The 25,861-nt window shown below is 32.3% G+C and overlaps 1 protein-coding gene across 1 annotated transcript; it reads left to right on the top strand.

Annotated features, from left to right (window-relative positions):
* The first annotated feature begins 268 nt into the window (after positions 1–268).
* On the top strand, positions 269–6,718 carry LOC120275866 (prostaglandin E synthase 2). Its single transcript, XM_039282588.1, has 6 exons — positions 269–634; positions 4,281–4,415; positions 4,570–4,645; positions 5,025–5,119; positions 5,871–6,038; positions 6,129–6,718. The coding sequence occupies exons 1-6, from the start codon at positions 334–336 to the stop codon at positions 6,287–6,289; spliced, it is 936 nt and encodes a 311-aa protein (XP_039138522.1). The 5' UTR covers positions 269–333; the 3' UTR covers positions 6,290–6,718.
* Positions 6,719–25,861: the final 19,143 nt, after the last annotated feature.

A 25,861-nucleotide genomic window follows, 5' to 3' on the forward strand; every position in this document is an offset into this window, starting at 1 on the left:
TTATTTAAGCAAATGGATTAAGCTAATGGTTTTGAGAGTGGAGTTAGTAGCGCATATTTTTGACTAACACCTTGCACGGATTAGTTGTTTTTATTTTTTATTTTTGAAATCTCCTTATTTGAAAAAAATATTTAATAATTTTATTTTATTGAAATTAAATTGACTGAACTCCAAACCACTGGTCCAATTAAACAAACACAAGTATACAACCCTAATAACCATACAAACTTTGTGAATTATTCTTATGACACGTCATCAGATCCCACCAGAAAACTCTCCAAAACCCTTCCTTTCTTCTTCTCTCAGCTCCATCGATCCACCGTCATTGCCTCCATGGCCGCCACCATGAGAAGAGCTCGCACCCTCCTCCTCGCCTCCCGTTGCCTCCTCCCCTCCTCCACTGCCTCAGATCATCGTCTCCTCCGCGCTGCTCCCCAACGCCTCCACCCCTTGCCAGCTCCATCTGATTTGATTGCTTCCAAGCCGGTTTCTTTGGGCCTCGCTGGAGCTTTATCTTTCTCTTTGACTCTGATGACGAGGGCGGAGGCCAAGGAGCCGCCGGCCGCCGAGTTGGTTCCGAAGGATGTTGTGCTGTACCAGTACGAGGCTTGCCCCTTCTGCAACAAGGTTAAAGGTGCTTCCTTTTGGTTCCCTTGTTTTCGGATTTTCTATATATTATTTGTCAGTGTTTGAGTGTCGATTGTTGATCAAGGATTTCTACCCTGTTTTAGTTGCGATTTATTTGTTATGAATGATTTAATTGATTGGAAGGCGCTGCGATTTTGAGCATTTAAGGCTTGTAGTGCAAATTTTGAATGTGATTTGGGAAATCTGGGTTTTTGAATACAGAAAAATTGTTCAATGGATGACTTCTGAAAGAGCTAGGTTTGGCTTAAATGCACCCATATCATAGTGTGATTAATTTGGAGATAGTGCGAAAGATAAGTGGTGGGAATACGGCATTGACCTTTTTTTTTTTTGAAATTTTTTTTTTTGATAAAAGGTGATAAATGACAATTCACTAATTAGAATGGGGATACATAGTGCATCTAGGATATACCTCTGTTTTTTCCTAGTTTAATCATCAGTGCTTATTTATTTATTTATTTATTTTTCAGAATTATGGTGGTGATGTGTCCTAGGAGATTTCTAGTTGTCTCTGGCATCATTTCTGCTATTGATAAGGTTTTTATATATTATTTGGATGGGCTATTCTTTCTTACTGTTATGTTTGGTAGTTCGCGTTCTTCAGAATCTTACCTGGCATTCTTACTTTTCTCAAAGTTCTCTTTCTATGGCAAAGTTGTTTTGACTGCTTAAACTCTACAGTTAAGTGTATTTTTTACCCTTCAACTCATCATATTTGCAGTAGGGGGCATTGCTCAACCAAGAGTGAAGAACTCTAGAGCACCCTAGTTTTAAGGAAACTACTCAGAATGTTTATGTCATTGACATGATTTTTTTTTTTAAATTTTTAAAATTTTTTGATTGAAGAGTTAAGGATTTAAAATTTTTATATAGCTTAGCATGTCTAATGAATGTGAGGAATGCTCATTTTTTTCTTTTTTCCATGAAATGTAGGCTTTCTTTGTTGAAGTCTATGAACTTCTATGTGGCATGAACACTTTGCTTGGCTATCTTGTCTGATAAGATTTAAAATAAGACAAAATTAATTGTTATTCCTTTGTTCATGAGAAACTCATGGTTGGTTAGGTTTGAAGTGTCTTGCGTTCCATGTTAGTACTTTTGGATTTTACTTTTTTCACTTATTCATAAGATGTTTATTTCATTTGATTGATTTATTCACCTGATGGATGATGTTACGTAATACATGTGTTAGTTGCATTTGTTATACTTTTTGAAATGATATCACAAGCTCAGCATGTATTGCCTAATTCTTGTAGACAACAATCTTGACAAGTGGTAGTTTGTATTAACATTTTTATTTGGTGCTCCAAAATGTTTCAATCAGTCTTTGACTTTTCCTTCATTATTATTTTATTGTTTCTTAATTTTGATAAACAGCTCAGTACTTGTGTAATTTGCTATGCCATGCATAAGATTTTTATATATTTCCTTGAATAACTAGTTTATACTTGCTGCTTGTTTGACGATATGCTATTTTATAAATAATAAAACAAACTTTTGATTGAGTAAATAGCAGGCTACTTATATTTTATAATTTTTTTAATGGCGTTCCTTAATTCTTGACACTTCAATTCTCACTTGCATTTCCAATGCTGTATGGTCTTCAATGTGTAAGGAGACACTTGCATATCTTGACAAGATAACAAGAGCTCATAATACTCTTGTGCTACCTTAAAGTCATTTTCATCCCCAACGAAACAAGCAATCATTATTACAAGATTATCCTATGTGGAAATAGAACTAGGTCAATTTTCTGAACATGACATTTGGGTTTGTTGACCTACTTGTAGGAGTAGAAAAACCATTGCTTCTTAGTTCTCATTTTCTCGTTGATCCTTTTATTGTCTTTGATTGGACTTATTATCGTATATGCAAATAGTGTCCTCTGGCCAGAAACTTTGAAGCCTTTTAGAGCTGATCTATTGCCACTCTATCAACTACATACATATCACCAGTATAAAGTACTAAAACTATAACATTACAATCTGAAATTTGTAGAATGAACTCATTAGTTTATTCTTTAACTTGGGCAGTCTTTTAATATTTTTAATGATAATTCTGTGTTTGGAATATTGATATTAGAAAATTCTCTTTTGATGAAGCTTGTTGGATGGAAGGGAAGGCTTTGCTTGTGGCTGTGATATGTTGGGTGGTAATGAAATTTATTTTTTGTAATAGCTTATTTTGTGTGATAATGAAACTTTATAATGCGAAAGAAGATTGATGGATGCTTGTGATTTATGAACATATCACGATTCAAGACGATTGGAAAGCAAGAGAGGTAGAGGAGTCATGCATATTACCATGTGATTCCTGCATAAGGGTTTTCTCTTGCTAGGATTTCTTGCTTTACAAGATAACACTGACAAGGGATCTTGCCTGGATAACTCTTAGGAATGAAATGCATACATCCCCTTATGAAAAAGAATAAATCCACAGGAATAAAATAATGCCCAAGAAAAGTATTGTGTTATTTGAATCAGGGACCCTTGTCTTGTTTCACAGCTTGAATTCTAGATTCTAATTCCTTATTCCATGTCATGAGACAGATGTCCAATTTTGTGTCTTGCACCTAACAAGTTCTTTAATATGCTCATAGATTTGCCTTTCAAATTCATGTTTCTGACTTTAGCAACATATAAAGGGTGAAATGTTGACTTTGACTATTGCAAGGTTTATTACTTCTGCCATCAGAGAACATTCCATCATTTTTATGCAACAATAATGGGGTAGCTTTTGAATTTTTAAAAAACTAAACATCATATGTAAATGTCCAACAGTAAAGGTATGCTTATAATATATCAAATTTACGATTAATTTCAAATTGCCATTTTTTGGTTTGCTTTTGGGACACCATTGTCTTGTCGGGCCACTTGTGTGAGATTCCGATTTTAATCTCGGAGCATGGGATAAATGTACCTCTCCTTTTATTGTTTTCATGAATCTCTCATTATAAAGTGTCTTTTATTGAAGTAGGCCTTTTTGTGTTATAAAAAATGTAAATTGGCCTTGGATAAGTGCATCTCCTTTGATTTAATGATATTGTATGGTATATTACTATGCTTAAGTATTTAACTTTAGTAATTTTTTGTCCAATGACATGTTGACATTCTTTTAACCTTATCATCAGATGAGCACTGTGATTTCCTCCAATTATGTCATTTGATTGATTCTAAGTTTAGTATGATTTGTATCGCCAATGTCATGCTATTTCAAAAGGCAAATGTATGAGCTTATTGTAACTATTGTGTATTATCAAGTAAAATTCTGGTGCTGAAATTTAAATGATTTTCAAGATTTGTTAGACTGAGATGGATTTTCATTTTTAGTGGATTCTTTTCCTTAAGAATTCTGCTTATCAAGAAAGATAGTTTCTTGATAAAAGTACTTCCATCATTCAATGTTGAAATTAATGTGGTACAATATTTACAACGTTGCCTCTTGGGCAATTGTGAGGGAGCATATGATGTAGAAACTCATCAACGATTCTCCATCAACTTGAGTTGGACAGTATCCACCTTTGATAATTTATTATCTAAATTATGGAAAAAGATGTCTGTATTTTTTCTGCTTTGGCTTTTTATAGTTTTGTTCCTGATTTCCTAGTCTTTTTGTTTTCTTTATTTTGCTAGCTTTTTTGGACTACCATGACATCCCATACAAAGTAGTTGAAGTGAACCCTTTTGGTAAGAAGGAAATCAAGTGGTCGGAATATAAAAAGGTTCCTATTCTGGTTGTTGATGGCGAACAGCTGGTTGAGTCATCAGGTAAATATTAGTTTTCAAACATAATAAACAAATCCTCAACAAAACCAAAACCTTTATATTGGATAAATCATTTTATAAGAATGGCAATGATAATATGGTTGTAAATTGATGCGGTTGATCTCTTCCGTTATTAGCTTGTTCCTTTTGCTTGCAGATATTATTGATAACCTAAACTGCAAGATCTATCCTGACTATCGGAATGCTGATGAGGAAGAGACAAAGTGGCGGAGGTAGATTGATAAAACATATAATGCATGTTTTTTTGCCTATTTTGTTACTATAACTTTGTTCCACTTTCAGCTTTGTGGGGAAGGTCATATAATTTTTTACCATTAATAACTTTTTTTTTTTTAAATAAAATCATAATTGAGAAGCAAAACCGGTTCCTAGAAACAAACATTTTATAGTGTAATATCAACTAGCTTTGGAAGTATGCTGATGTTTTCTTTTTCATTAACTAATATTTTAAATTGTTAAGCTTTAACTGAAAATTTTATGGATTTTATCCACATTAAGTATTCAGTGTAATTACCAAGCAGTCATTGGTTGCCTCCTATTTATGTAAGTGTTGCAGTGGTATGATTCATTGTGCATATTGTTGCAATACAGGTGGGTTGATGATCACCTCGTTCATATTTTATCACCAAACATATATAGGACTCCTTCAGAGGCTTTGGAGGCTTTTGACTATATAGCTTCTCATGGTATGTAGTTGGTATTGGATAAGACTAGTTTGTATTTACTATTTACTCTAAATCTCCTGTGACTTCTATATGAGTCTAATCAGCTTTATGGCATTAGTTCATGTTTGGTTTTTATGCATTAGCCTTTTTGCAATATTGAAAAGTTTAACTTAGATCTACAAATATGGCTGCTGCAGAATAGATTTTATTTTGATAAAGTTTGGGGGATATTAATAAGCTGAAAAATTATTAGAAGGGAGCAGCTTATCCTGTGGTAAAAGGGTATTGTCGCGTATGTATCTGACGTTGTGTTATTTCTGTATGGAGTTGGGTATTCTAACAGTTCTTTGTTGAAGTAGAATTTAGAAAAGACAGTTGAGTTTTTTCTTTAAAGATTGTAAACCAAATGTGAACCTTTGTTCAACATGATTTGGTTTTAGAAGAGTGCTCAATGGTTAAGATTCTCGAGTGCAGTTGTGAATTGTACTTAGTATCATTTGTGATATAGTCTTGAGGGATAGCATCTTTGGCACATTTTTTCGAGAATGCAGTGTAATGAGTCATGCAAACTTGAATGACACCATTCTGTATGATTAATAAGACAAATTGTAGGATAGAGTTCAATACATTGTTTCCTGTTTTCAGCTTTGCCCATTTTTCTTAATTAAATAGTTTCTATTACCACATATGTGTCAGCTGTTTAAGTAATTAAATCTTTGTATAGATATACTTTTATCAGGATTATTCTCATATGAAGCTTCTAAAATTGTAGGCAACTTTTCCTTTGCACAAAGGCTGACAGCAAAATACGCCGGAGCTGCGGTGATGTATTGGGTTTCCAAGAGGTTAAAGGACAAGCATAAAATAACTGACGAACGTGCTGCTTTATATGAAGCCGCAGAAACATGGACGAAAGCACTCAATGGAAGAGATTTTCTTGGCAAGTTTCTCTTATTCCATACCACAAAATAACATACTTGGTCTTCATGTTTTGCGATCATGATGTAAATTCTCCAGTTTCTTTCTCCAGGTGGTTCCAAACCTAATTTAGCAGATCTTGCCGTCTTTGGTGTCTTAAGACCAATTAGATACCTAACGGCCGGTAAGGACATGGTGGAGAAGACCCGAATCGGGGACTGGTACCAAAGGATGGAAAATGCTGTTGGAGATTCTGCAAGAATCAGTGCTTAACAGATAAAAGCTGTTCTTTTTTTTCTCCGCACACACTCATTTTTATTCTGCTATATACATGGCATATTGAGCTTTCTCATCGGTATGACACTTTCAAGCATCGAATTTTGCTAGCTTTTCAAGTTAAATTAACCTAAGGTTCAATTGAGTTTCAAATCTCATATGGTAGCAGTGACTTTCGCCAGCCGGGTCATTGATCAAGAATTTGTTCTTTATAGGATATATGTTTCTTTTTTCTTTGTTTAATTTTTTATGAATTAAAGTTTGGAAGCTCATGAATTACACATTACTGAGACCAGGGTCATCTTCAAGCCTAGCCTTAGGTTTTGTGGATTGGTCCATTTTGTGATTGTTCCTCAAAACTGAAAACAATTGCTGCAGCATATTCCATTCTGTGTATGACACTATTATATTTAATTCTTTTTGAACTTGGTATGTATTTGTGCTGAAGTGCTGGTTTGGTGAATGCTTTTGGTGTAAATTGATTCTAAGTTGTGTATAGCCTAGAAGGCAAATGAAATAGGAGAAATTTCAGGGAAAACTTAGTTTCCTTTGGTTTAAGTGATTTGGTTCTTAAAAAGGTTAAAATATTTATTTTTATCTTTGTCCTTTGCTAAATGGTCAAAATGTTTGCCGGTTCAAACAAATAGTTTTTAAAATTAATAATTTTTATTTTAAAAATAAATTAAATTCTATGTGCCTCTTTGATGTTGCAAAATGAGCATTGACTCTGGTTGCTCATGTTGTTTTTGAAAGGGATCAAACTAAATAAAAAAAGTTATTTTATATGCAGTATATATGTTTGCATACTTCAGATGTTAGAAGTTAGAACTAATAATGCTTGCAATTTAAGGGTCATCACCAAGGCTAGGCATGAAAAATTAATAATTCAAACTAAAAAACTTGGTAATTAAATCCATTTGGGTTTTTTTTTCTGGGTAGATTTTATTTTTATTTTTCAAGTAGATTAATACTAAGTTTTTCATCCCCGTCAATGACTGTTTGGTCTATTGACATCAGATTTTATGCATAAGATGTTTGTCTCACGGAAGAAATGAGTTTGAATTTTAGCTCATATAAGTGGAGGGCATAGATTTTGTAGAGTTCAGTTCTTCACGTGTGGCGTCCATAGTACATAGGTTGTCCACATTTGTCAAAACAATAAAAAAAAAAAAATAAATTCTTCATCCCTTTGTGACTTTGTCTAAGTTCTTTCATTCTTTTATAAAAAAAAATAAAAGAAAACAATTAATTGAGTTAATAATATTGATTAATGTACAGAGTTGATCGTTAAGATTCGGTCATGGTTCATGCCTATCCCTAATAATTTTTTATTAGTGGTTTTATTCCCTTTTTGTTAATTTAAAGTTTATTTTTTTTTTTAAATTTATCTTTCAGTGTGAGCATTCAGAGGAATTTTTTTTTTCTCCTCACTTATTTTATGAATTTATTATGCAAATGCTTGGTCCTCGTTTACCTTAGGTTGCATAACCTCATCTAATTCGGGGCCTCATTATTTTTTAAAAAATTGCTTCAATAAAATTATTTTTTCAACTTTTTTTGAACTTATGATTCGATCTCCAAATATAAATTATTATTTTAAATTTTCAATAAAGAGAACATGGTAGTAAAGTAGATTTCAATTTTTTTAATTTAAATATTCAAATTAAGCACACATAAATCCGTGAGATTCTATTACATATATTTTGTATTAATCATTATGGTCATATTGAGTAGATATATCATGTATTAGACTAATATGTCAATCGGTAACAAAAATAAGATATCATTCTCATCTAATAAATCACATAAATTAATTCAGAATATGATCCAAGTATAGGCATTTTCTAAAGCAACAATAGGTTATGGCAGGATGAAAAAATTGAAGGCATGTTATTATTATGATTTTTAAAGGATGTCCTGTCTAATTACAATATCAGGCAGGATTATTCCGATAAATTTTTTATTGAGACATTATATAAAAACTAGATCTATAAAATGATCATATGTCAGGCATTCATACTTCGTAATTTACTTTAAATTGTTCATCAAACCACTCTCTCCTATCTTTAAAATATATATTGCAAGGTTGTAATTTTTCATATTTTTTTATGAATGTGGTGCTCCGTGTTTTTACATGTGTGAAGATAGCAATTAAAAATATAAATAAAAATAAAACTAAAATTATAAACAGAAGATAAGTAAAAAAATAATATAACCTTAAATAAATTGCGCTGCCAAGTAATTTTAAATTATCCTTTATGTTTATAAATTTAATTCTTATATTTAATACGAAAAATTATATTTTAGTCTTTGAAAATTTTGAAATATTCCAATAAGTCCCTCTGATATTTTGCTATACTAATAAGTCCAACTTTTTTGAGTTTTGTACCATTGCATCCCTTCAATTACTCTCCACCATTATATTTTTTGAAAATCTCAAAAATACCTTTGTGTTTGGAGGGAAATGTGAACTTGCTTTTGGAGGGTATTCAGCTGCCGAGTCTTGTCATGGTATGATTAATGATTGGCTATACTTTCATGACTTGCAAGAAAAGCTTCTCCAACATTAAATTTGATCACTCTATACTTTATATATAAACATTAACCCAAATTAGTCCCTCTACTTTTCTCACTCTACCATTTTAGTCCATTTACTTAAATTTGATCATATTAATTCCTATACTTTATTGTTTTGGGCAAATCAGGTCCAAAATTAGAACGGTGTTAGATTTGTTATTAGATTTGTCTAATGTGACATTTTTATGAAGAGAATATTATTAAAAAAATAAAAGCGATGAATAAAATAATAATATCTTTCCCACAAAATTTCTCAGATCTGGATCCTTTTATCATAATCGGATCCGAGAAGTGATCAACAACCCTAAGTCCTTCTCCTTCCCCGAAATTCCCTTCTTTCTTGCTTCTCATCCTTCTCCAATGACTGAAAGTGTAGGTTCTTGATTATACTCTGACACCTCGCCCTTACCACCTTCGCCTCCCCCAATACCATTGAGGATTCCATTGATCCCTTTGTAGGCCCGATTGTAGCGATAAGGAAGTGCTAACAAAGGGTACCAATCATCACCGCCGTTCGGTCTCCCTTGGAGAAATTCAGTAATCCCTCACATAGAAATCCACCAGTCAAGGTGTCAAGGTAATTAATAAACTCCAATTTTGATTTTGCTGCAATGCTGACATAATATATATAGTCATCTTCACAATTGATGAAATCTCCATATTACTCATGATATTTTATTCTTTATGTTTGATTTTGATTTTGTTAAAGTTTTGAGGTTGGGTTAATGAGGATGTGTTGAATGCCTTCGTCATTATTTTGGTCATATATATTCTATTCTTTGCTATGGTTTCTAGCAATGGAGAGATTTATTGTCAGTTTTAGTAGTTAGATTATGCTATGTTGTGATGATACATATTTCTTTTTAGAAGTCTTCATATTTTGATGTAGCTTATGTTAATGTGGCACAATCATCTGAATGAATGTCTGCATTGCTAATCATTTTCTGTTGATACTACTTTGTACATTTCTATCTCATGTTTAGTTTCAAAATAGTTAGTTCTAAGATGGAGATGAAGTATAAATGGCAATGATGTTATTTGAAATTTATTATACTGCCTACATTTCTGTTGGTGTCACTTTGTACATTTCTATCTCATGTCCTTAATCAATTTACATTAGTTTTACATTTTTTTAGACAGTTTTTGTCCATTGATCTAGCTTAATCCATTAAAATCTAAAATGTGATTGAATTGAGTAGTACAATAATATATAATTAGAATAACTGACTTGGGTGCCAGTTTCACATGGGAAAGGGGGACCATGACATGCATATATATATATATATATACATATATACAACACCTAACTTAGTCTTAATTAATTTCTTTATAGTGCATATGCTATATGCCTGAACATATGGACCATATTCCCATAGCTTCCCTTTTTTGTAATCACTCATGCTTTTGTTTTATAGGAGCTTGACACCTTCACATAAAGTGTAATTTGATGGTCATAGTTATAAAACTAGGGTGAGAAGAGTATCTCTTCTCCTTAAGCACTTATTGTTAGCCATGAAATGATGCATGCCAACAAAATAATTGGCTATTAAATACTAGCATTAATATTTTCAACAGAACTTCCTGCATTTTGATTAACACCTACTGCAAATATTTTTCTGTATAATTTTTATAAATTCTACAATAACAGAACAATATTACATCGCAAGAGAAAATACTTCTCTAGCTACTATTAGGTCATTTAGTCTACAACATTTATAGTGTCGTATTAGTCTGTAGTGTTTTGTCTTGATGCTTAAATTTATTTCTAATTAAATGTCTTTCATGTAGGGTGCTTGATTGGTTTGAGTACACTATTAACTACCACTATATGGGGGAGTTAGTGAGAGAAGAAGAGGTTAGATATGTCAATAGGGTAGTGACTGAGTTTGCTGTTGACCTTGACAAACTTTGCCTTTGGGATTTGCTAGGGGATGTGAAGAAGCTAGGATATGACATTAAGAAGGATGCAAGGTTGTCATATAAAGATGATAACGGAATATTAAGAAGTATTTATAATGACCAAACTATTGAAGGGTTGACTGAGCAATTAATGTCACATAAGACAATAGACATTTATATTAAGATCTCAGATGCCATGCATGGAAAAAGGCTGCTAGAAACCCTATTATCTGATTCTGGTTCTAACAGTGATAGTGACAATAGTGGTCAAGGCAATAATGATGATGAAGAGGTGTTGGTGGATGTCCCATTTATAGACTTCAATTCAGATGTTGACGAGGAAAGTGAATAAATAAGGGATAAGATTAGGAAATATGTTGACCTGAAGAAGTTAGTAATTAGGATGGGGAAGGAAGGTGGTAATGAAGAAAGGGAAGTAAGACAACCTACTAGCGGTGTTGAAGGTAATGCTGAAAACACCGCAAGCACTAGGAGGGCTTTTACTGTTGAGTCTCCGAAAGTTATTGGATATGACATTGAGTATATACACTCCTCAGAACCTCAAAGTTATGAGAACACTAGTGAGGGATCGAGTGCAGATGATGCAAGGAGGCATAGGTTAAAAAAGAAATACTATGATCCTAATGTTCCATTGAAGGACTTCTTCATAGGTATTCCGTTTGAAAATCTGAAATTATTTAAGGGTGAACTTGTTGAGTTCTCAACTAGGAAAGTATATAAGTTTAGTTACATAAAAAATGATGAAGCAAGGGTACATGCTAAGAGTTGTAGTAAGGGCTGCAAGTGGTTGATGTTGTGTTCATGGTGTAGTGGAAAGAAAGTTTATGTTGTGAAGCATTATGTGGCATATCACTTATGCATCTTGAGGGCTACTAAAAAGAGGAGGGTAATAGCTCATGTGGTTGTAAAGAGATTTGGAAAGGTGATAAGTGGAATGCTTTCAATTAGACCTAGGCATGTAAAAGCAATGGTAAAAAAAGATATGGGTATGTTTATTACTAATAAGGTGTAGGAATGCAGAGGCATTGGTGCTAAAAAGATTGAAGTGCAATTCATAGAAGATTTGAAGGTTTTGAATAATTATGCTTTAGAGTTAAAACATAGCAAACGTGACAGCAGTGTGAATATTATATCTGAAAATCAGAATGCAAGTGAGATCCCTGTTTTCTAAAAGGTGTATATATGCTTGACTTTCATTAGAGAAGGGTTTATTGGTGGATGTAGAAGGCTAATAGGCCTAGATGGGTGTTTTTTGAATGGATTAATGAAGGGGTAGCTTATAGTGGCAGTGGGGAGGAATGAAAATAATCAGATGTATCCTGTGGCTGTGCGATCGCGGAGAAGGAAACCATGAGAGTTGGGCATGGTTCATTGAAGAAATAAAGGTTGATCTTAGTATTAAAGATGGTCTTAGTTGGTCAATAATTAGTGACATGCAGAAGATATGTAGAATACATAGTTGTAAACAATTTTTTTTATTGAATTGATACAATTTTTAATTTATACATTGGTTTTACTTGTAGGGTCTTACACATGTTGTGAGGAAGCTCTTGCCTCTGATTGAATACAGAATGTGTGCTAGGCACATATATGCAAGATGGGGAATGAAATACTTAGGAAAGAATTGCAGCTTAATTTTTGAAATGTTGCTAGGTCTACAAGTATTCTCGAGATGCAAAACCATTTGCAGAACATGAAGAATCTCATTGAAGGAGAAGGAATTGTTGAAGAATTGCTTGGAAGTTGGACAATTGAAGGTTAGTGTCGAGCATATTTTAGTGATGTTATTGTAAAAGAGAGGGCATGTAGGGAAGTGGAGATGTAATTATGGGCCCAACATAATTGAAAAAATTGTAAAAGAAAGAAAAAAGGCTGGGAAATGGCTGGTGGAATGAAATAGAGGTTTAAGGCATGAGCTGTTTTGGGACAATTTGGTCATACATGCTAAGGAGGCTTATGTTGTCCTTTTAGTAAGCCATAGTTGCTCATCTGGTAAATGAGACAAGAGTGGCATCCCTTCCTGACATGTAATAGCTGTAATCATATTTGAAGGGGCAGATCCATTTGATTATGTGACTAAGTGGTTTAGAAAGGATAGCTACTTGAAGACATATGAATTCTCTATAAATCCACTTACAGGAAGAAAATTTTGGTTAACAAGTGAAGAGGGTCCATTAGAGGCACCTATGGCAAGGAAGATGCCTTGGAGACCAGTAAAGAAAAGGAGAAAGGAGGCACTAGAAGGAAAAACCAGAAATTAAGCAAAACTTTCTAGGAAAGATAGGGTGATGAGGTGTAGAATTTGTCGTGCTGAAGGACACAACAGGATTCATTGTCCATAGAGAATTAATAGTGTAAGTTAATTATTGTTGATGGTTGTAGATGTATTATTTTTTCATTCCACTCATGATATTAATTTACAATGTGCATGCTACATTTGACAATCCCCAAGTTGACACATTTCCTGCAAGACTTACTGGCAGCTCAAGAAGGAAGAAAAAAAAAACACAAAAAACCCCTGCCGCCACAGTTGGTTCAATGTAAAATTTGAACATAAGGTTTAGTGTGAAGAAGTTCCACATTAGTTAGAAACAATGAATTACCAGTATAGTACATAAATATTTGAAACTAGTTGTACTATATGATTGATCTAATTGAATTTATTCATGCTAAATTTTAATTGCTCACTGTGATGATGATTGTCCCTACACAAGACACAATTAACAACCCTGAAGTAGAGAGACATTCAATAGGAAATGCCACTAGCTCGGAAGGGGAGATAAGAAATAAAGCAAGAGTTGGTGCTAGCTCAGTTGGGTCAATGAAGTTTTGTGGGTAAGGATTAATGGTCATAACTTAGTCACGATGCATAAAATGTATGTAAGCTTAATAAGTTTAGTGGATTGTGAGAAATTGCTTCATGTGAAGAAATATTTTGCATGATATTAGTTGCAGGGTGCGAATACTAGGCAACTTATTGTTGGTAGGGAAATGCCTCATAGTTTTTCATTCATTACAACCAAATAATTGATGGTAAATTATGTTTGAATTTTAACATGGTTTTCAACATTGCATTCTTCTTATTTTCATTACTAAAATACTCTCTTTCATGGGTGTGATTGGCATGAACTAAGGAATAGGAAGGTAACTGGGTCAAAAAAACCAAAATGAAGATCCTTCCCAGAATGAAGAATTAAGTTAGCAACCCTCCTCTGTAGCAAATGAATACTATGACCTGCCAACATAGCAAAGCAGAACAAATGATCCAACTAATGTAAATCCTTCTATTTGAAGGAAGGGAATACCTTTTGAAGAAATGCTTTTGATAACAAGAGGGGTTTGTTGGTCTCAAAGACATGTAACTGAAAATTGATAATATATCATTTTACTATCTTTTTTTGTTAATTGTATATCATGCTAAAATTAGAAACTAGTTTGTTTTATTTTTTTATTTTTTGTTTAAATGGGTAATAGATGTGATGAGCATGGAGTATTAATTGTCAATTGTATATAAAAAATATGATTAATGAAGAAGTTTTGTATTTAATATGATCAATGTGAAGTTTTACATTCAATTGTTTGTTGTGTTCAATACTAACTTGTGAAATTCTTTGTTGCAATTGGTGACTTTGTTCAATTCATCAGTTTGAAGAAAATTCTTCCAATAGTCTATGAAGTTATTGCATTTCAAAAATTTGTTCTAATCTGTGCATGGATTCAATGTTGTTTACAAAAGATTTCAATTTAAATGTAGTATGGAAAAGATTTTGAATTTGTTCTAATTTGTTCTAATCTATACATGGATTCAATTAAAGTCAGGGGAAACTCCCATACTTCTATTAGTCCTTGTACACCCTCTTCCTCCAAAATTAGGAGTTTTGTACAATATACAAAAAGAAATCTCCATTAACCCATACATCAAAATAAAATTTTTGTACAAATTCAAAAACAAGTACAATTTAATGTTAAAATTAGGAAGATAGTTTTGAAGATAGTTCTTCTAGCTTTCTGAAAAATTTTCTTGAAAAGGGACTATACAACTTGAGAGACTTTATTGGTTGGTGGCCTCTGTTGGAGTTTCACAAATGATTTAGTTGTAAGAGGGCTAATGGACTCTACATGACAGATGGTTGGTTCGATAAGTCTCCCATTCGGAGTAAACAAATATGGCTTTAGCAATGTTAAGGACGAGGAAAGAATAAAGGGACGGGTGAAAGGCGAGCAGGGGAAAATGACAAAAAGCAAGAAAGAGGAAAGGGATTTTAAGAAAGAAGAGCACTTAGGGTTGTTGATCACTTCTCAAATCCGATTGAGATAAAAGGATCCATATCTGAGAAGCTTCACTGGAAAGATGTTATTATTTTATTCATCATTTTTATTTTTTTAAATAATATTCTATTCATAAAAATGGCATGTTTGACAAATCTAATAACAAACCTTACAACGTTTGAAGTTAGGACCTGCTTTGCCCAAAATGATAAAGTATACAGACGAAAAGGATCAAATCCAAGTAGAGGGGCTAAAAAGTAGACTGAGAAAAGTAGATGGACTAATTCAGATATCAAACCTAAATTTATCTATACCAACTAGTTTCCAAGCTTTAGTTAGATAATTAATAAGAATTTATGGTTATATAATTTTGTTTTTTTCTTAATTTGCTATTTGTTATATTAAAGGATTTAGGGCTACATGCATGAACAAATTACTTCTCAAGCTTTTCTTGGATGATTATTGAGATTTTATCATTATATAATAGGAATTATCAAAGGCCAAGCTTGATGGGGCCCAACTCGAGCTCGGCTTGAAATTAAATAGCTTGCAATTAGCTTTTAAAAGCTTGCTTAAGCTCTGCTCATTTTAATGTACAAAGCTTAACCTCAGCTTGAGTTAGGTCATAACTAAATTGAATAGATTTATTTTAGAGAATTCGAAATCCAAATACATTTATTTTGAATTAAATATTATAAATTTTGTTGTTAAAAAAAACAATACAAATTACTAGAACTTTCAATATAGCAACAAATTATATTATATTATTATATATTATAAATATATAAGGCAAGTTATAGTATATTTATAAATTTCAAGCTCTTGAGCTATGATTGATCGACCCTGGCTTAGTTTGAACTAGATTTGAAAATAATTTTGAACTCGAGCTACTAATGAACAACTTGATCAATTGCAACCCCATGTATAACTCATTAAGTATGCTTTTGAATTTGCTACTTGTTTTAGTGTTGGAGAATATAAATTTCTTTGGACAAACTAGCGAGTTTGGAAGATGGCAAGTTATCAAGCTTTTTTCTTAGCTCTAATATATGAAAAAAAGGAAATCTTTCATCTTAGAAAGGTTAGAAATCAAAATGGATTTCTATTTTTAATTTTTCATTTCTGTTTTGAAAATCTCTATATAAGTTCACATTAGACAATAAGTGCTTAATTATACATATTTTAAGTTAATATTTAGAGCATTTTGCTTAGTTTTATGATTTATTTTAGCATTTCTGGTGCCCCATTCATTCATGTTGTGTCACTTGTTTGGAGCAAAAGGACTTAATTAGGGGAAGTTTGGATAAATTTGGAGCTACTTTGATCAAGTTAAGAATATTCCAAATAGTAACATGGTTGTAGACATGTCCTTGTCCATTAAAGTGTTGATGAAATTCAATTCACATGGCCGTGTTTCATGTATTTGAATCATGTTAACCAATTTCTCTAGTACACACCTGCGTTATTTTAAATCGTTTTTATCTAATGATTTGTTCTAGATAATCTCGATTTTCAAAGTATACCACCTATTACACTACCATGGTTTTGCCTGTATTCAAAGAGTTTCAATCTATAAATGGGAAAATTCAGTAGTTTCACGAGGAGTTTTTTTTGAGAATTTTTTAAGAGTTTTTTAGGGGTGTAATCAAATGATCTAGACTGGCAGAGATAATGAAAGAAGGCGCTCTTTGAGAGGATTTTCATCAATATTAATAAGGAAGTTATTTGTATATTCCTTTGTATTGTATTTCATGTATACTCCCTAATTTGTCTATCTATAGATAGGAATTCTATTATGAGTAGGAGATTTTCATTATACCTAAGTTAGGCCTAATTTTATGGTCATGTATTTGTATATAATCCATGCTATGAATGAAGATAATTAACCTTGGCCTTTTCCAATAATAATCCCTAATTTCTTGTGTGAGATTTCAACCTTTATCAAATATGGAGTGGATTTCATGAAGAGTGTTTATTTTAGTTTTCTACTCTTTCTTTAAATTTGGAATTGTCTGACTTAGTTTTGAACAAAAATTTTTAGTATTTGGATATAATGATCCTTATGATAGATTTTGTGATTTGATTTTACTTTATTCAATTTATTTTTTAGTTTTATTGTGATTCAATCATGTGTGTGCTCTATTGTTCTTGAATGTATTTGTGCCAACGTGTTGATTCATGTTTGATTTTATATAATTGACAGTGAATAATCCTTTGTGTGAATAGATCTAATATAATTGAATAAACTTGTATGCAATCTTATAGATAGAATGACATAAATCTTATTGATTAGAGTCAACACTAATAGAGGAATTCATAGATTGTTTAATGAGATTCTAGTGGTTTAAATTAGAAAGAGATTTCTATTAATCAACCTAGGATTAGTTGTTAATAATATCTAGAAAGATCCTAACATATTTGAGGAGTTTCCACAGTCCACTAAACTTTAGAATAAATTGATTATTGGAGTCTTTTTTGCATGAGAAGTCCTAAGGGTATTTATTATCTACTCATCACATTTATTATTGGTTGTCTCTTGTTAATTCATTGATCTAGCGTACTAATTACACCAATTTAATTTAGTTTATTCTTTTGATTAATATAATTATTTATGAAAATTTGTTGATTAGATAATAAAAAGAAAGTTACTACTAACAGTAGTAGATCCTGTGGGGACGACCCTTACTTCTCACAAACCATCTACTATGGAAGCATTAGGTGCACTTGCCTTATAAGGATCTGAGCATATTGACACCTCACAGATATAGACACACCACACACTATTAGATATAACCAAATTTTAATCGAATTCAAATTGTGTTGTTTCCATATTGAGTTTGAATAGGATTTGCTTATTTTCAATGATAGCAGATTTCAATTTAGTGATAATTTATCACTTTAGAGGTGCTTCCCTATGCATACATACAAATATGAACTTAATTAATGAGGTATTCAAATATGTAACTGCTTAAATTTATCCGATTAAGCATTTAAAAAAAAGCTATTTCCAGAAAACATGTAACAAACATTTAAAATGAAACAGAAAAGTTGAATTCCTAGTAAATTAAAACTGGTACATAAAAATCCTTTCAGTTTTCAAATATTTTTAGCCAAATTCCATTTGTTTTATGTTTTTTTGGGTATGATGGATATTTAATAAATATGGAATCTAAAGCAACTTGACAAGCATTAATTGAATCAATGGTTGCTTCATTTTATCAAAATAAGTAAATATGTATACATAGATTTTTATTTTTATTTTTTATGTACTTCTCATTATAGTAAATAGTAAATGGCGATAACTAGCATTTATTACATCTAAAATATGGCCAATCTTCCACCTCACAAAAACAATGATGCCTTGTCACTTTTTGACTGAAATGCAACAAGCATTCTATGATCACCTCTACTGTTCAATGTGTATTTCATAAAGTAAATGAGCATATGAGCATATAATCATTGGCCCACATCTCTTTTTGTCACTTACATTAACATGCTCAACCATTGTGTGTGTATATATATATATATATATGTTTCTAGAATTCAAAAAGAACCAGAAGGGAACTATTATTGCATGCCATTATTGATGATGTGATACTTTTTGAAAGATGCCCCTTTGGTAATGGTTTGCCCTTTTTCTTTGAGTTGAAGGTTTTTCACTTGCGTTTGTTTGTTCATCACTTCAGTGCAAACTTAAAGAATATTGGCCCATCAATAATTGTTGTTCGGTTGTGATAGACTTGATATTTCCTTTTCTTTATAAATTGCTAAGAATATATTGAGAAAATTAAGACAAGAAATGGACAAGGAGTTGTTGGTTCCTGAATTCAATGCAAACCCAAGAGATTGATCCACTAGTTATTCCTTTCTTATAACTCACTACATATTCTTCTTTAGTCTGTATATATCTAAAACTTTTGAGAAAAAAATAAAAAATATAAATTCTTCTTTTTATGCTTAAGATTTTACATTTTGAATAAAAAATACACTAATAATAATTGAATTATATTAGAAATACATTTTGATATATAAGACTAATAAAAATATAAATTAGACCCCCCAGACCCCAACTATATCAATTAATTTGACTTGGTCACTACATGAATGCAATTGTATAGTTGTCAAATTACATCTTTTCAATCACATGACCAAAATACATTTTCAATTATAAGTTAAAAACCATTGGTGTGAGTAAATCTTATATTTAAGAAATTCAATTAATTATTATGTATAAGATTATACATGTAACTATTTAAAAAAAAAAAATACAAAAATGACTCTTAATGCAATTTATAAATCTAAGATATTTACATTATGCGTGCTTCTCATTTTATTTTAGTTATTTGTGGTTTTTTGTATGTACAAAATATAAATACACAAACTCACATGTTTATCCATTTAAATTATTATTACTATTATTATTATTATATAATTATAATTATAATTATTATTTTAATTACTATTATTATTATTATTAGTAGTATTAGTATTTATCATGTAAAATTTAAATTTTAGATGGTATAAGTTAATTTGTTAATATAATGTTTGCGGTTATGCATTTCGCTTTATTTCTTATGAGACATTACTAGACTAAAATCGTTTTTTAATATTTGTCATTTAAAATAAATCTTCTTTCGATACTCAAACTTTTATATTTTATTAATTTAAGAGAAGATGTTTATAGTGTCCATGAAACAGACCATAACCTCATGAGAAGTTTTTTAATACCCACAAAATCTCTTTATATAAAAGAAAAATTGCACAATCATCCTTAATTTTATAATTTGCTATTTTGTCCATGTTCAAAAACTTTTTATTTTACTTTTTTAGTTCATTTTTTTTATGTTTTCTCTCGCTCCTTCGGTGACACCACCACTCTTCAGCGTCACACAATCCTTTATCAATCACTATATACTATGCCAAATTCTTTTAATTTTTTTTTTATTAATAACTTTGAATCTTCCTCCGTTTGAGAGCCTCTTTCTGATTTCCAGCCTCAAAGTCGCCCTGTCTCAAGGGTAAAGGGGACATGGGCTCATCAAATCATGGTTCACCATAGCCTTATGGTCACCTTAGCTCTAGGGTAAAGGGCCATGAGCAAGTTAACCAAACCAATTCAGATTTGATCTGCTTGCCGATTGGTTAACTAGTCGGTTCACTTTTGGATGGCCCCGTGAGTCATCAATCTAATAAGCCATAATACCCATAAAGGAATTTTTACGGAATATATCAGTCTGTATGTTAGAACATAAGGAAACACAAGGATTAGAAGTTTCAAAATATTCACAGAGTTTCTTCTTACCCAACTTGTATTATTTAAAAATGGTTCGTTACACCATCCTCCTTGATATCTTCTTACATGTTGCTTGCACTTACCACTACTCTGCAAAGGTGAATGGCAAGTGCTCTATAGGAATTGTCTTTGTAGTTTTATTCCTATATCACAATTGAGAATATATGAATAATGAATTTTGAGAACTAGTATCTTCAACAATTGCAAATCAGATTTGTGCTTGTGATTGAAGATGGTCAATCTTATGTGGATGTTGATTTATGTGCCTATTGAATGTGCCATACCCTCCGATCTTTTGTTGTGCTTAAATATTTTTAACCACAATATTTGATTATGAGCCACAATAAATTTTAGTAAAATGAAAATTCCATATATTTGATTTAAGCATAATGCTCTAGATTGTTCGAGTTAGAGGGAAAGGAGCAATGGTTTAAGATCAAAGATAGTGTTGGTTCAGGATCAATGAAAGGTGGGGTAAATATTACACTATTAAATCTGTGCCATGCACAACTTTTTTGAGTAGTAGGTGTAGAAGCCGACCCAACAGTGCTCTTCCCCTTTATCTTGAGCTTCCATCACTTAAAGTCATTTTTCTTAGAGGCTAACGAAACAAAAATAAGCAATGTAAATACAATTAATACAACAAATAAAACAACTAAAATAGTATTAGAGGCAAAATTAAAATAAATTAATTAATAAATTAAGTAATGTTAAAGCTTAGAAATCAGAAAATCATTAATAGAGCAAACTTAGAAAATAAAACAATTAAAATAGAGATTAGAGGTAAAATTAAAAAAATAAAGCAATGTTGAAGCTTAGAGAGAAAGCAATTAATAGAGAAAACTTAACAAATAAAACAATTAAAATGGAGATTAGAATCAAAATTAAAAAAAAAAATTAAGCAATTTCTTATCTTAGTCCTTAAAGCTTAGAGAGAGTTTTAAGAAAGCTTAGAGAGAGCATGAGAGAAAGCTTAAGGAGAGCTTGTAGGGAGAGATTAGAGAGAATGGGGTGACATAAATGAAGCAAAAGAAATGGTATATATCAATGTTTTTAAAACAAGAATAGAAAGCGAACCGGCCAAGCAACTGGCTCATGGGTTAGTTGGTTTGATCAGATGATTCGGTTTGGTTGGATAGGGTAATTATGATATATGTCATGTATTGGAGAAGATGATGCAGATAAAAATTTGAGTAAAAAAAATTGTGTGACTTGATTCAAATAAGCAAGGTCTGGATGGTGGATGGGCTACCAAAAGCTCAAAAATGAAGAAGAAGACAACTTTGTTCAAACTTTAGGGTATTTTGAAACCCGAAAGGAAGCACAATGCTCGCCCCTCTCTTTATTTTCGGATAGCATTCAAATGGTTCAAATAACAATCAAAGGAATAACAGAAAGATGGAGTTCAATCATCGGAGTAACAAAGTAGCGATAGTTGGCAGGAGGCATGAGAGGCAACAACAACAAAAGCAATAGGCGGCCTCTTCATGCTCTTAACCCCAAGTACTTTCACCTTTTTTTAATAAAATGAAAAACCAAGCTCTTGCCGATTCTAGTCAAGTCGTCCAGTTTGCCGGGTTTAACTACATTTGACCGGTTTGATTTTTCGTCAACGAATTCCCAGTTCTACTTGTTTGACCGACCGGTCCTGTCTGGGTTCATAAACATTGGCATATATATATATATATATATATGAAATTTAATACTATTTCCTAAATGTTGACCCATTGGTTCATCTAGCTTGTTAAATTGGAGGGTCAACTATTTGAGCCCTGGCGGCTAAAAGGGTGACCTGTAGGGTTGAACCTAGTGAATTATTTGACAAATATGACGCGGTCCACCAGCATAGTCAGGGGTCTTGATTCTCTTAAACTGTAATTGAGCTGGGCATTACTTAGCGTGATTACGAGTAACTAAACTTGATGCAGTATGAATCAAAGAAAGAATCTAGGTAGTCAAAATCAGACCGGACCTTTGAACAGGAGAAGGCCAAGGGTCAAGAGGTCCAACCGTGGTCTAACCAAGTTGAACCGGATTTAATAAATAAAATTATTAAAATACAAAATTAAATACATTAAATGATTTTAAAAAAAAATCTAATGATTCTAAACTAGTCATTAGATTATAAATTTATAATACCATTCATTAATCAAAAAAATCTAATGAACCTTACTATATGTATATATATAATAATATATCTTTCATTATTCACATTAGTTACTGAAGTTCTTTAGAAATAAAAAGTTATTATTTTAAAATGACATTATGAGCATTAATCTAAAATTATTTTAGATGGAGATTTAGTCATCTCAAGCAAGGGCCATGCAAGGAGCCAATAAATATATAAGACAATTAATATATATACATACATATATATATATATATATATATGTACAAGGAGCCAAGGAATATATAAGACAATTATTATATATATATATATATTATCAATTATTAGGAGGTGCATTGCCCTATTGATACATTTTAGCTTAAACAGTTCTTACTAATGAATTTAAAAGATAAAACTTTTTGTGATGATTGCTATTGGCGAGACACGTTATAAGTGGAGAACCACCAGGACAGTGGAACAAGCACCAATCACTTGAAGCGCGAACTACCATACTTGAATTGGTGATTAACTTGAAATTTGAAACCATGTCAACTGGAAACCATGTGAACTGGTGCTGTATCCGGTTCATGGTTGAATAGCCTGGTTCATCCGGTTCAAGACCTATTTTTTAAGTTCTGTGGTTTGAACCAGACTGGCCTAGTCCCCAGTAGGGGTGGCAATAATCTGTCCAGACCCGCCGGCCCGGTTTTGTCCGGCCCGGAATAAAAAGGGTTTGGACATAAGGTTTGCAAATACGGGCCGGGTCCGGACATGGCTTGGTTGTCCGGATTTAAATCCGGGCCGGGTCCGGACATAGAAATTCGGACAACCGGGCCCTTTTAACCCCTAAAACTTTAAAAGCCGATAACCTTAGGCCCATTTGTTTTAAGCCCATTCTTCTAAAAACTTTAAACATATATTGTTTTTTCTATTAAGACTTAGATTTTTCTATAATTTGAGTTGAGTTTTGGATTATTGATGTTTTTTTTTGCATTTAATGTGAATTAAATTATTTTTGTATAATTTAATATTTGAGCAAACTTAAAAATAGCTTATAGAATTCGGACAAATTTGGACATCCGGACAACCCAGTTTTAAAATAAACCGGGTTTGGACATGCCAAGTTTGTCCGGATTTAAAACCAGGCTGGTCCGGACACAAATTTTTCTATTTATATTAGTAGTTGTCCAGACCCGGTTTTGTCCGGACCCGAATTTTTGCCATCCCTAGTCCCCAGGTCCAGTCCAACCGGGCTGAACCGCCTGGTTCAACCTGGTTTTGAATACCTAGGAAAGAATACACTCACACAAAGAAGTTTCCAAATTCAAAAAAATAATACTCAAAATAGAGTAAAATAAAAGTCTTGACAACTAAAGAAATTCAATAAATTAATATATTATTTATTGATTACAAACTCTAAAAACAAAGTATTTATATAAATCTAGAATAAGGGTTAAATAGTAAATAAAACTAGGATAATTCTAAAATAATAGATAAATAAATAAACTTTAAAATTTCAATTTAAAGCCTTAAACTCTTCAATTTTCCATGTGAAAGTCATACTTTATCGTTCACATCTCCTGGCAAGAAACTCAACCTCAAATTGCTAGGGTCTACCAAATTGTATATGATAACCTTCCATATCAATAACATCACAATAAACCTCATCAAAATACTTACCAATAGAGAATGACACTTCACATCTCTCTGTAGACAAATTTCTTCCCACTTCTTTAACTCATCCAATAGTGTGAGGATTATGTTGAATTTTGGATGCCAATTGCAATATTAATACCATATCCCTGCTAATCATATTGTTCTAGCTACTTGTATCAATGATAAGTTCAAACACATATCCTTGTATTGTGCATCAAGTGCAAAAAAGTTTATACCTTGAGAATTATCCCTAGTCTTTTATGATAATATCAACTTTCTTATAATGCAAGCATATTCTTCCCCATAATCATAATCATAATCATAATCATAATCATAATCACAATCATCATCATCATAATCATAATCATAATCATAATCATAATCACAATCATCATCATCATCATCATCATCATCATCATCATCATCATCATCATCATCATCATCATCATCATCATCGTCATCATCCGAACTGTATATCACCTTATTCTCATCATCATCACCTCTCTTCATAATGTTCAAACTCTTGTCAAGTGGACAATCTTTGGATTAATAGCCTTGTTGATTACACTTGTAGCACTTGCTCAAAATTAGCATAGAATAGGCGCTTGTTGGTTTACTCATCTTCTTTCCTGGTGCTTCCTTTTGTCTTTCCTTGACTGGTGCCGCTTTAAGGTCATTAGACTTCCCATTGTGTAGGGTAAATTCATGTGAAAGACCCCAATCCCCTTGGCTTGACACTCCCAATTTCCAATTGTATGACTCAACACGGTGTTTTTCTTGAATTAATAATTCTAATTTCAAGGCAATGTTTTGAGCCTCCGCCACTATATATAGTCATTGGACCCCAACTCTATCTTAGATTACACGCTTCAAACCTTCTAAATATTTGGCCACTTGTTATGCCTCAGATTCCTATAATTCATTAGGCTCCACTAGCCTCAAGAACTACTTGGTATAGTTATATACACTCATATATGCTTGTGAGCACTTATTGTACTGTAAAAAGAGAATTTGTTTATAATATGAGATTAAGAACTTGGCTAATAGTTTATGCTTCTTCTTTCACTATGCATTAACAGTGTGCTTTCCTTGATTTTGCCGATCAGTTTGTAGCCTATTCCACCAAGAAGAAGCATCTCCTTTCAATCGATAAGCAACTAATTTTACTTGCTTCTCCTCAAGAGTCTCCAAATATTAAAAAACCCATTCAACTTTGGAAACCAAATCAATAGTTTCTTCAATGCTCATCCTCCTAACAAAGTTAGGAATATCTACTTTTAACTTGAATGAATTTTCTCTATGGTTGTGGCCACCTTTAACCATATAACCAGCATACCCATCATCTTCATTATCATCTGACAAGTCATTAATGTTAAAACGCTTTCGCACAAGTTATAGTTTAGCCTTGACTATAGTGATAAGTTTTATAGAGGCAACTCTTCCCACATAAGTCTTTAACGTTATTATCTTCCCTATTAGCATCTAACATTTGAGCCATTCCATAAGATGTTCCACACTCCGCTCAATTCAATCCATAAAAATCTCAATTGTTTATTGTGTTGCCAAAATGCTTGCATCCCTTGATCTCGATTAACATGATGGATGCTGTCACGGCCGTCCCCGGTATGGCAACCTGAATGCTCTCCGTGCGATAATTGTGTTCCACACATGTCAGCCTACACAACGTTGTGGGAAAACACAGCTGCCCAAGGATACACACAAAGGAAAGTGGAGACACAAAGTTAAG

This window comes from Dioscorea cayenensis, chromosome 14, assembly GCF_009730915.1.
Source record: "Dioscorea cayenensis subsp. rotundata cultivar TDr96_F1 chromosome 14, TDr96_F1_v2_PseudoChromosome.rev07_lg8_w22 25.fasta, whole genome shotgun sequence".
NCBI lineage: Eukaryota > Viridiplantae > Streptophyta > Magnoliopsida > Dioscoreales > Dioscoreaceae > Dioscorea > Dioscorea cayenensis.

What these genes read in the sequence shown, in the direction of transcription:
- LOC120275866 (XM_039282588.1), top strand. Translation starts at nt 334, where the DNA reads ATGGCCGCCACCATGAGAAGAGCTCGCACCCTCCTCCTCGCCTCCCGT. An exon ending in CTTCTGCAACAAGGTTAAAG is followed by an intron (nt 635 to 4,280) that starts GTGCTTCCTTTT and finishes TTATTTTGCTAG; the next exon opens with CTTTTTTGGACTACCATGAC. An exon ending in CAATGGAAGAGATTTTCTTG is followed by an intron (nt 6,039 to 6,128) that starts GCAAGTTTCTCT and finishes TTCTTTCTCCAG; the next exon opens with GTGGTTCCAAACCTAATTTA.